Source organism: Dysidea avara, chromosome 7, assembly GCF_963678975.1.
Source record: "Dysidea avara chromosome 7, odDysAvar1.4, whole genome shotgun sequence".
In the NCBI taxonomy this organism is placed as follows: domain Eukaryota; kingdom Metazoa; phylum Porifera; class Demospongiae; order Dictyoceratida; family Dysideidae; genus Dysidea; species Dysidea avara.
In genome coordinates this window covers 12,147,514-12,159,612 of record NC_089278.1, presented here as the reverse complement: position 1 = coordinate 12,159,612, position 12,099 = coordinate 12,147,514, and the positions used below count along the sequence as shown (strand labels likewise).

At 38.7% G+C, this 12,099-nt stretch overlaps 1 protein-coding gene across 2 annotated transcripts; it reads right to left on the bottom strand.

Annotated features, from left to right (window-relative positions):
• Positions 1-142: 142 nt before the first annotated feature.
• Positions 143-12,027, bottom strand: LOC136262138 (zinc finger MIZ domain-containing protein 1-like). 2 transcript variants are annotated; one of them, XM_066056293.1, is made up of 16 exons: positions 11,868-12,027; positions 11,326-11,505; positions 9,632-9,723; positions 9,074-9,133; positions 4,591-4,765; positions 3,279-4,456; positions 3,022-3,225; positions 2,834-2,963; positions 2,543-2,765; positions 2,261-2,366; positions 2,067-2,203; positions 1,951-2,018; positions 1,826-1,894; positions 1,433-1,527; positions 800-1,332; positions 143-508 (listed from the first exon to the last, which is right to left on the bottom strand). In XM_066056293.1, the coding sequence occupies exons 2-16, from the start codon at positions 11,499-11,501 to the stop codon at positions 389-391; spliced, it is 3,366 nt and encodes a 1,121-aa protein (XP_065912365.1). In that variant the 5' UTR covers positions 11,502-11,505; positions 11,868-12,027; the 3' UTR covers positions 143-388. The 2 variants fall into 2 exon arrangements, with proteins under 2 accessions (XP_065912365.1, XP_065912366.1); XM_066056294.1 differs by having other exon boundaries at positions 2,834-2,960.
• Positions 12,028-12,099: the final 72 nt, after the last annotated feature.

Here is a 12,099-nt window from a genome sequence, read left to right as displayed (position 1 = left end):
CTAAGTTGCGCAGAAAAAAATGCCCGCATACCCCCATAAAGTCTGATATGCACATTGTATGGAACATCCTCAAACAAACATCCAGTCTGGAAAGCATTATCTCTATACCATAAAGGTACCCTAGATGTGCCCATTTAGCTGCTTTAACAAAATGAATTATAGATATACAACATATACAGTTATATAATTTAACATTCACAACATGCATACAACTTATTTCTCTAAAAAATCAACTACCATAATATAATAGTAATAATTTTGTGATAGCTAAAAATACAAAGGGATGAATGAGAAATGTGTTACGATATGGAAATTGTCATCAGTCATGTTTAAACGTCAGTCAAAAAAAATAATAAAAGTCTAATGAAATGGAATTAAAATCATTGTTCTAGCTGCTCAACATTGACAGAATGTCCTCCTCATTAGTAGGAATAGCATCAGTATCCAGGCAGTTTAACAGGCTCAGGTCAGATGGGTCAGGGAATTGGTCAATTCCAAGATCTAATGCCTGAAAACATGTACACAATAATTAACAGTGTATCATATTACAGTGAAACCTGTCTATTCCGGTCATCTTAGACAGGTGACCTCTTATGCAGTGATCTGATTAGACAGGTTTCATTGTAATACAATTCAACCTTCATGCTGTTCACTAGCTAATTATTAAACAAATTCTCCTATTGAAAGTGGGTGACAAGTGGAACTGCATGAAAGCAGGAAGCAGTTCAAATCAAACAGTTTGTGAAAGTTTTTTCATGGAACATTTTCAGGCATATGGTATAGACTAACTATTCCTTACCGAATCAAAATCGATAGTACTGTTGGTAGCTGATAGTGAAGAGCCAGCAGTACTTGTAGTTGAGTGCTGTTGAGATGTTTGGTGTACAAAACTGGTGGACACATTTCCTTGGTGATGCTGCTGTTGTTGCATAGAGGAGGGGTAAGAATGAGCATATGGCTGTTGTTGTACGCTGACTGAGCCTGGTGGAACATTACCACTTGCTTGTGGTGAAAAGTTCTGTTGTAGATTCAGCTGGTTAGACAATGCATGAACTGGACCGGTAGGTGGGTGCAGCTGGATAGGCGTGGCTGATTGTGACGCAGTAGAGCCAACCGATGGAGGATTACTAGTGTGCTGTGGTGGAATCACTACATTAGGAGGAGGGGCTGAGGATGTTTGCAAGTTTAATGATGTCCCACTATTAGTAGATGTGTTCATGTATGCCGACGATGAAGTGGATGTAGATTGTGTGTCATGTAGCTTGAGGGATGGGCTGCTGCCACTAGTCTGTGGAGATGACTCCATCTTACACCTCTTAGTTGGTGGAGCATCTATCGGAGAATAACAAACTCATGTTTGCTATGTAGTGATATGACAAAAAAGTTTTAAAAAATAACAAATATAAGTTCATGTATATATTAGTTAATGCACCTTCAGGTTCCGATTTAACTGTTCCATCTTTCTTTTCAGCAAAGGTCCATTTTGCTTCTGGATCAATAGTGACTTCTTCAACATCAACATTTTTCCTGAGTGAAACAATCAATATAAACACATACTAGCAAACAACACAAATATGATTTTGTGCACATGCACCAGATATGCATACATGAGACCAGATCAGCAAGTATCACACATGTTCGTGCAAGCTCACTTACAAATGAAATGCATATAGAAATGCAATGAAATAGAATTAGAAAAACGAGAATCAGAAAAATGCATGAACATGTGGGGTTCTTGCAAATCCAGTCAAATACACGCACTACATGTACACACGCACCCACACACCACACATGCATGTACGGATTGTACGCACTACTGACTTACTCATTTAAGCTTCTTAGTATTTCAAATATATATTGGTCAATTTCCAATCCTTCCAACTGAGCATTATTACTATACAACAAACAGTTATCAATGTGTGGCACACAAATGACCCATATCATACTCACTTGCACACAGGACACCTCCATGCTCCTCTATCACAATTCATTTGTAGATATGACTCCAAATCAAAGCACTAAACAACAAAGACATAAATTATTTGTAATAAACAACAATTCATTACTTGAATGTGTTTGCATTCCCCTCCTCTGGCTGGTAGCATTATTTTACGATAAGTTATAGGACACTTCAGTGACACTTTAACCCCAGTCTGTTGAACATCATCTGGTACACTACTGTTGAGAGCAAACCACTTGCGTACTGCAGCAGACAAACACACAATTATCATCACAACAGCAGAGACAACTAGCTACATACTTTTCATGATACAACGATCTGATGGTAACAATCTCTTCTTCTGAAGACCTTGTAGTACCGATGATACACTGGGTCGATGAACCAGTTGAAGTACAAACAAATGTGACTATTGAAGAAAGTAAACAATTAACAACTCGACGGTAGTGTTCGTAAACTACATCATTCAATCATCACAACAGACAACACATCAAGTAAGAATATGTGGTGAACATGAGACACAGAGGTGCTTATCAGTAACACACACAGGACACATCAAGAAAGACAGTGCACACATCCACTTACACAACAGCACGCAGAGGTGGCTATCTGTATAGAGTTCTGGCCAGGCTGACAGACTTGTTTAATGTGTAATGGTTTGTGTAGTGTTTTGTTGTCCCCTTGGTGTGTGGGTCGATCAATGGATAGTGGAATATTATTAACACTAATTGATATACTAGCTGGCCAGTTACACAACTGCTGTTTATCATCATTATGGTAACACTTAAACTGCAGCTCCAAATCATTTCTATAAAGTTTTAATACAAAGCATATTAAAAAGCTATGTTTAATATACACTCCTAATAAAACCCTCACCTTTGTAGCAATGTTCCATGCACTGAGTCTCTCAACTGAAAGTAGTGGTCACTCAAATTCTTGCCATGCTCCAATTGAAATGGTTTAAGTAACACTCCATCACGAATGGGGAATGTCAATCTCAATACTTCTACACAAAAATGTATACCATTCACAACCCAAAGTAGTACAAAGTCAACACACTGCACCTGTCACTTGAGTATCAATGGTTTGTATGTTAGTCTCATTGGAGTACGGAGTACCAGGTTGACGGTATGGAGATTGTACTGATGCAGGTGACTGGGCTACATAAGGTGTAGATCTGTGAGAGTTAGCATAGATTTGTCCTGTCTCTGGACTAGCAGCATATTGCGGATAGTAGCCTCCTTGTGCAGGAGGAACCGGAGAGAAAGCTAAATTTAAAAGTAAACATTAACAATAATTACAACAAAAATTGTATAAATACCTCCGTATTTTTGTTGAGGTGACGGAGCAACGTATGGGTATTTTGGAGGTGGTTGCTGTTGTTTTTGCTGTAAATACAACAGTTCTCTTTGGTATTGGGCATCTTCAAGGGACAGTGAGCTAGGCCGTTCCCTGCCATATTGCATGTCATAAGCAACTTGTTTCTGCATCACTTGAGGATGGTGCATGTTTGGTTGTACCATGTGGCCAGTTTGAGAATAGTACTGGGGTAGATATTGTTGCGATGGTTGTGGGGACCCCATCTGCATCATTTGCTGCTGTTGCTGCATGTGACTGTACTGCTGTTGATGTTGTAAACTAGTCGGTTGACCACTCCCACCATAGCTATGCATATACTGAGCTTGTTGTTGCTGAGGGTGTGGCTGCTGAAGGGTGTGTGGCTGCTGAAGGGTGTGTGCCTGCACATTAGGTGCAACCATACGCTGCATGGAATGTTGCTGGTACATGGGAGATTGGAGGTTAGGATTTGGATGTATTGTGGGTTGGATTTCTTGCAAGGTCTGTGGATGAGGTGCTGTGTGTAGTTGAGGTTGAGGGGGAATCGACGGCGAAGGAGTTGCTGCATGGTTGGGATACATTGCCTGTGACTGCATGGTTTGTTGTGGTAAGACACCGGGAGTGGTACTGTGGTCTTGAGAATACATTGGTTTAGTTGCCGTAGGAGTTCTTCTAAAATTATGATCATCCATTACATGTTGTTGTTGCTGTTGTACGAGTTTCTGCCCTACTACACCTACTACACCACCTGGTTGCTGTTGCTGATCAGGTTTATTCATTTCGTGTTGGGGTTGATTGTGATTTAGTTGAGCTGTAGCTGTTGCTGTGGCAGTCGCAGTAGCAGTTGCCGCTGCAGCAGCTACAGCGGCTGCAGCTGCTGCTGATGCTGGACCATTCCACTGATCACTACTGGTCTCTTTACCATGTCCAGGATAAGACTTGACACAGTTCGATGATGCTGTAGTTACTGTAGGTAGAGTCTGCATACTGTCCGTAGGACAGGAGGTGATCGATACAGTGCCATACACTGTAGTAACCACAGACACTGTCTGGGGATGAGGTCTTTGTGGAGGATGAGGATGTTGTGCATATTCTTGTTCAGGTGGCCACATTGATAGAGGGTTAACTGGTGTATCATTTGGTGACATCATACCCATATCCCTAATACACAAACATAACATGTACTTGTAATATTTCCACTAACAAAAACAGTAATGCTATCCCTATTAGTGAAACTGCATACTCAAGTACTACACCAGTTATAGTATATTGGATCATTTAACACACACACTTACCGTCTGTGAATTGGTGTTAACCTGTTTGGAACAGCATTAGGAGCTGGGCTCATCGATTTTGTCATCATGTGAGCATTCATTGGATCAGGTGATCCAATAGGGGTGGGATTTCCCATCCTTTGATGTCTCAACAACAAAAGACGACCCAAATCTTCACACCACTGTGTCAACATGGCTGTTCAGTAAACACAAATAACAGCAGTAAAGCTTATTCATACTAAGGCCACAATGATGACAGAGACAACACTCATTATAACTAACAATAAAATTTGATTTTGACATCCCATAAATGAACAAACATAATTAAAGTTCAATACAGGCTGTCGTACATCTTCTATGCAGCCATTCACTATACTACAAGATTAACACAAGATGTTAGCCACCTGGTGAAGATCACATTGCAGTCAGCTAACCAACTGTAAACTAAGAATAAGCTACAAAAACTATCTCCATTATCATTATTACAAGCAGTGTTGGGCAAGTTACTTTGTAAAAGTAACTAGTTACATATTACTTGCAACAGAACTATTTAGTTACAGTTACATATTACCCATAAAATAAAGTAACTGTAATAATATTACATATTATATTACTTTGTGTCCACAGCCTTAAACTGTCACGTGTGAAACTACCACCTTATCACGTGACATGATTGTGTTGTTGGACAATGTGCAAACCTTGGTTATAAGTAAGAAGCTAGTGAATAAGCTTCATTCAGTAGGCCTCGTTACTTCGTAGTGGTTAGGCGTTACTCAGAGGATTACTAATGAGATTAGTAACTTCGTTACTTTTAATAATAATATTACGTCATATTAGACTCGTTACAGTAATTATATTACTTAGGTAACGCGTTACGTTTGTAAGTAAAGTATCTTGCATTATATTACCTGTTTTCATAGCGTATTTCGTTATATTACTTTGTTACCACAAAAGTAATAATATTACGTAAAGCGTTACATAAGTAGCGCGTTACTCCCAACACTGATTACAAGTGTGTGAAAAATACTCTATTATCTCTGTACATGGAGGACATGAATACCTTATCATTGACCAACAATTACCACACAATAAACTAATAAAACACAACTGATAACATTAGAAAGCCGTACAGCCAGTTGTTTTCATAGGTATCTAATTTTTGCATATATTGTACAAGGCATATGAATAAGGTTAGAGAAAAATACTTGCACAAAAAAAATGACACTGACACTAGTGGCATTTACTGGCTACATCACACCTACTCTTCAGCATGCCAATGTTATAACAATAAAAAATACGCATACATACAACCCACGATTGCAAATCAAGCAAGGCACCACAGGAATGAGAAGATGATCTAATTATCACCAAGGCACAACTCTACACAGTATTTATCATTACACTACAATATTTATGGCTACCAAATAGCATTCCATTATCTACACAGAAGACTGACAATGTACATGTACATTAGAGGGAAAATATCCTTTACTAAAAGAAATCTATGGCTAGAACTGGAAAAACTGGTTTTGTCGCCCATGACACCATTGACCTTTTCCACCACAAACACAAATCAATACACAATCAAATTTCACTCTATAGATCAACCAGGTCTGCTTTTGCTGGATGACTTTTTCAAGCCCAGTAGCAAGCCAGGGGGGGTCTTGACGGAATACTGGTCAATGTAACTATGACTTTATAAAGCTGTATATTACAATCTTGGATGTTTAGACCCTTATACAAAATTAGAGCGAGGTTAGGTGCTACAGACTATATGAGTCAATAAGTGTGCATACAATAATAAAAATATGATTAGTTATAGTTCATATTCTAGATGTCCGAGTTACGTATACTAATAATTTATTAGTGTTACAGCACAATGTATAACATGCTTTATGAGCCCTGAACGGCCCACAACTCAGCATAGTTTGTCACTAGTACATACCGTATTTGACCGGTTAATAGCCGCGGCTTCTATAACTTTCAGCAAGCAAAACCCTGCGGCTACTATCCGAGGGTGGCTACTATGGGCTTGTGTGGCAGCAGCCCACAGCGTTTATACAGATTCACGAGTGACTGGCCTTGTTTAATCATTTGTCAATATTCTAACTTTTCTCAAAAATGCTATTTCCTGGCTTAAAACAACTCCTTTGCCAGGTTTCTGCTTCAAACGTGTCTTATCAACACATGCAACAGCATGTTCAGATACAAGCTGCAGCTCTTATCTGAGGGAAGCTCTTATTATAATAATTCTAGGCTGTGGAGCAGCTACTATCCAGGGATGGCTATTATACAAGCCGCGGCTACTAACCAGTCAAATACGGTATCCCCTTTCCATTCTTCCTACCACCCATTGGAGATACAGTCAACCTAAATGAAACTTTTCTGTTGGCTACATGTACAGTGCATGGATACTCTCAGTATAAAATATGTGGATTTATAATTTTTAACCACTGGCACACACCATCTACTTTAACTGGCACTTCTTGATACTTGCAAGATCAGTTTTCCCAGTGACAATCACAGCCACTTGGATCCAAGCAACACAGCAGTCACAAAGATAGTGTTATATGCTAAAGCTACCATATTTTATAAAGCTATCCTTGTAGGCAACATGTGCTGTAAAGTGTATGTCTGCATGTGTATAATAACTACGGCTGGGCTGGTGAAAATACGTTGAATATTAGCAAGATTACACTCTTGGGCATAAACAAGAAAAGCATAGAAACTACTGGAGCTCCTTGGCCATGAATGTTGGATATATTCCTAGTCCATGGTAACTATATGGACTCTGTTGATCTAAAAAAAAAAGCCACATTACCTAGCCACACTACTTAACACTACATGTGTTTAAACAAACACATTAAAACCTTATCAGTGTACAAAAATGCCCTGCACACAGAAGAAGAGATCCTTGCTAGATAAGTATATATATTTGAAGCACAGCATATATCCTAGAAAAAGCAAATCTACAGGAAGTGCAGCAAAGGACGCTTGTGTAACTATATTCAGCTGCACTTCCTAATATAGAAGGGAACTAATTGTTGGGATGTGCTTATAATGTAAACAGGCACTATGTGGTTATCAAGTAGGACTACCTCATGATTTTGCTTATCACAGCATCACTTTATTTTACTCTTGAGGCCTACAAACTTATCACAGCAAACTCAAAAGTTTCAGGGTGTTAAACTGCTTAACTGCTACCTCTACTGGTTTTAATGTTGTTGATAGCTGATAGTCACAGCTGGCCAAAAAAGGCCACAATGAATTCCTCTAGTGTGAGGTACTTCACACCACTAGAATTAAGATACAGGATTAAATAACAAACACAACTTGGCACACAGAATAGGAACAATTGGTACATCAGGAATTGTTGAATTTTTACAGGGTGTACCAGTACTGTGGCTAGTACCCATAAGTGCCGAATTGTGTTAAGTACTTCACACTATTACATTCAAGTAATAAAATGTCTGGTCAGAATTTTCTTAGTGAGGTACCACGCCCACCATTCAAATAACACTTCATGACAAAATTTCAACTATTTCAGACAAACGTACATGTATGTATACATGCACACGCACACACAGAAGATAGAATATACACCAAAAACGTCTTGCGCCAAAATTAGAAATAGAATTATTGTAATACATCCATTTTAACTACTCTTCTAACGACCTTAAAAATTAGCCTACAAAGGAAAGATTGCTATCACAAATTAATATTACATAGCCTCAGGGTTGCCGACAAAGGTTAAAAACAACACTCACTACAAGACAACTAACAATGCAAGCTGGTACAGCTAATTGAATATAACCTTCAGTCCCTATACCAGGAAATTAGCAACCTACACACCTCTGAGGTGTAACTTGAAACAGTCACATTAAATGATGACTCAGTATTAAATTACAGACCCTAACTACTTGTGTAACAGTTGCTATTATGTAGATAATCATTAGTCAAACATTTAATGCCATAGGGTGTTTAGTTAGTGCCTTCAAAGAGTACTAAATCTTGATCAAGAGAGAAGCCATCACACTTCGTCATATTAGGGCTTCTGGTCACCTCAGCATATTAAAAACAGCCAATCACAAGCTAGGATAACCACAAATGGCAGAGCCATGCCAACAGCACCAACCAACATCCCATTAAAAACTACACTTCAAAACTGTGAATATGATAATCAAAAATATTGCTCCATTTTCTGTAAAAAAATCCTCACAGATATCAATGTATATGGCCATTCTTCACCTTCAGAGATACATAATTTAGTTAAGCACTACAAACTTGTTAGCACATCAGATTACAAGGAGTCAGGTATTTCAGCAAAGGTATCAATGTAGTTGCATGCTTATATGATGTGGGGCACATTGCACCCTCGCATTATGAGCAACACAGCACACAAACACATTCATTCACAACTCCAGGAAGCCATAACATAACACAATACTGGTATGGCTTCACTACTACAGCAAAGTGTAAACAAAGCTGTAATCCCATGTCTTACCAGAAAACTTGGCTGAAAACCTCTCCTTGTGATGAGAACAAACAGCCAGTAATCGGTATCCTAAATAACAACAGATATTTAGTTAAATAAAGTAAACACGCCCTTCACCCAACATGTGCTGCAAATAACTTGTGTAAACCATGCTAAGTAAAGCCATATGTGTGTTACACTACAAGGTTTCCAAAGCCACACTAACCACATACATAGTATACTCCCCTAAGAGGGAATCATTGAACTGCTGATAGTGTCAGCATTTGCATCATAAAGTCTTGTGTCTAGCTCTGTAGTTAGTGCATCAGCAAAAATCATATTTGCTTTGTAAGAGATTTACTACACAAACTGAATTGCCTGCTTTGGAAACCAACCAATAGCAACTTTACTCTTAATTCATAATGTTGTACTTACAATTAGATACTTCACCCACTCATAGATGCCTACCCCACAATACACTACACATTGTTGATTACCATAGAAATTGTACAAATAAAAGAGAGCACAACGTGAGGAGCACCCAACAGATAGTACCAAGGATCACATAAACACAGTACTAAGGTGTACCTAATTCCAAATCAAATCCTGGACTGGCTGCAAATCTACTGACCACCTGTAGACAGTTCATCAGACCGCTCTCAAAATGTGGCTGGAATGCCCTGTGGGATATTAACACCAACATGACACAGGTAGGATAACAACACACTGACTACACAGTCATAGCAAGAGTAAATTATAATAAAGAATTATTTACTCTTGGTCATACACAACCTTAAAGGTGATCTCAGGACAATGAAATGTATTTAAAGACAGCAACTGATGATAAATAGTTCCATCATCTATTAAAATATTGTATCACCTCTATTGTTGTAATAAGAGCCCTGACTGCATACCGCATGGGTAGCATATCACACAGTACAATACCACTTACACGACAACACCATATCCTATTATAACCACATTATAAATGTGTAACCCCTGGACTTGTGAATATACTAAACACTTGCCACTAATGCCAGGTGTATAAGCTAAACTTAGGGACACATGCCAGCCTCAATTATCATACAAAGAAGCTACTTGAATTACAGCTTGTAAGGCTTAAAGAAGTGGATGCCTTGAAAATGTTCCCTCCAATGTATTGGACCCACTTACACTTACTACTAGAGAGTAAGTGCACCTTGAAATGTTAAGTCACTCCACTTATTGATATAAGATATATATATAGTGTAGTACTTTTGTACCTTCAAAGTTCAATTAATTTAAAAATTGGTGACATGTTCACCTTATCTTAAAATTTCCATGTTATCTGGTAACTGGTCAGGAAAGTGAACAGAAAAAAAAACTGGTACATGGTTACACTGGCCAGTGACCAGGTTAGACTGGGAACTGAGGTTACAATGGCAGATTGCACTGGTAAGTCATGACCAGGTATACTGGTGAGTCATGATGACCATGTGGCCAGGTTACACTGATAAGTGGCCAGGTTACACTGATAAGTGGCCAGGTTACACTGGTACGTCGTCATGACTAGGGTAAGTGACTAAGCAGGTTACACTCACACTAAATTATGTAACATTATTGGGACACCACTATATATAAAATAGGCTGAGTCACCACACACATGGAAAGACTACAAGAGTGGTGGTATACAATTGAATTTGTGCACTAAATTTTAAGTGAAATTCGGTACAATTGCTCTCAGGATAACTCATTTCCATTACCAGGATACAGTTGAGAAAATCACATCATTTCCTGCTAACACATCACAATATTCAACACACTTGTGATCACTCAACTAAATGTTGTGCAATTGTACAAGTAAAGTTCGTTTAAAACATTTTTATTGACCAATATAAACACAAATAGAAAGATGCTGAGGCACAAAGTAAACAAGTAAAATAAGCAAATACTCTTGTGGTGACTGCCACAAACCTATAGATAATTCTCAGAAATGTAAACTCAAGGGTGAGGCCTAAAACCACCAAGGATGGGCCATCCTGACCCAACAGTCATCCTCATATACAAAACACAAACAAAAAAGGTGAAGGTACTACCCATACCTTCCCCAATGCATCTTTATTTATCATTAGTAGTCCAGTTAGGAAGTTAATTTAAAGTTAGTATTGATGTCACCTTATAGTCACTGCACAGATGTGGTTAGCACAGACCTCCCCTGACAATCATTTGTGGTCAATTCACACAAATAGTAATAATAATAATAATATCTTACTAGTATTTAGAACAATTACAGAAATTCTAACCTAATATCACTGCACCAGTCCAGTAATTCTCGTGTTGCAGTCACAAATCCAGCTGGTGTGGCAAGTTGTTGTCGAATGACATGAAGACGTTCATTTGTTTGATGTATGTGTCGCTCCATACTTATTGGAGTTGCTGGGGCCATATGACTTACTGCCATTGCTGCTGGGTGAGCCATCACACTGTAATAATGTATCAGTCACCCAAGATATACGAGTAACAATAATTACCCAAAATCATTTTAATATTAAGTCATATTATTCTAAGAGCAGTGATCTAGTTTATACTGGTACTCTACACGCTAGCTTGTGAGGCCATCAGCTGACGATTCAGTAGTCTACTTCATTACTTAGTCCAACAAATAATTTAATTGGTCACCTCTATGTATCGCTGATGTACACCGCATGGTGTTAAACAAATACAAGGATAATTGCTCTTGTAACGCCATTTACCTATTGTACCAACCACACGAGCAACATAGACAGGTTAATCAGCATACGAAGCCCAAACTTCTCTCAAGCAATTATTCTACATTCACACGAACCTTCTTAAACTGGTAGACTCGAGAGAAAAGTTCCTTGTTCCCCGCGATAAAGAACAACTTTCGGGAGCTTGCAAACGGGAGTCAACCTGCTGGATTCCTTTCTCAGTCCCCTACGCGCCTTTACACCAGACGAATTGAGGCATCGGACACGCCAAATCAGTGAAAAGGTTGCACTACTCCGTATACTCCAGTATCACATAGTTGTGGTCTGCTGATGTAGTAACCGGAAATG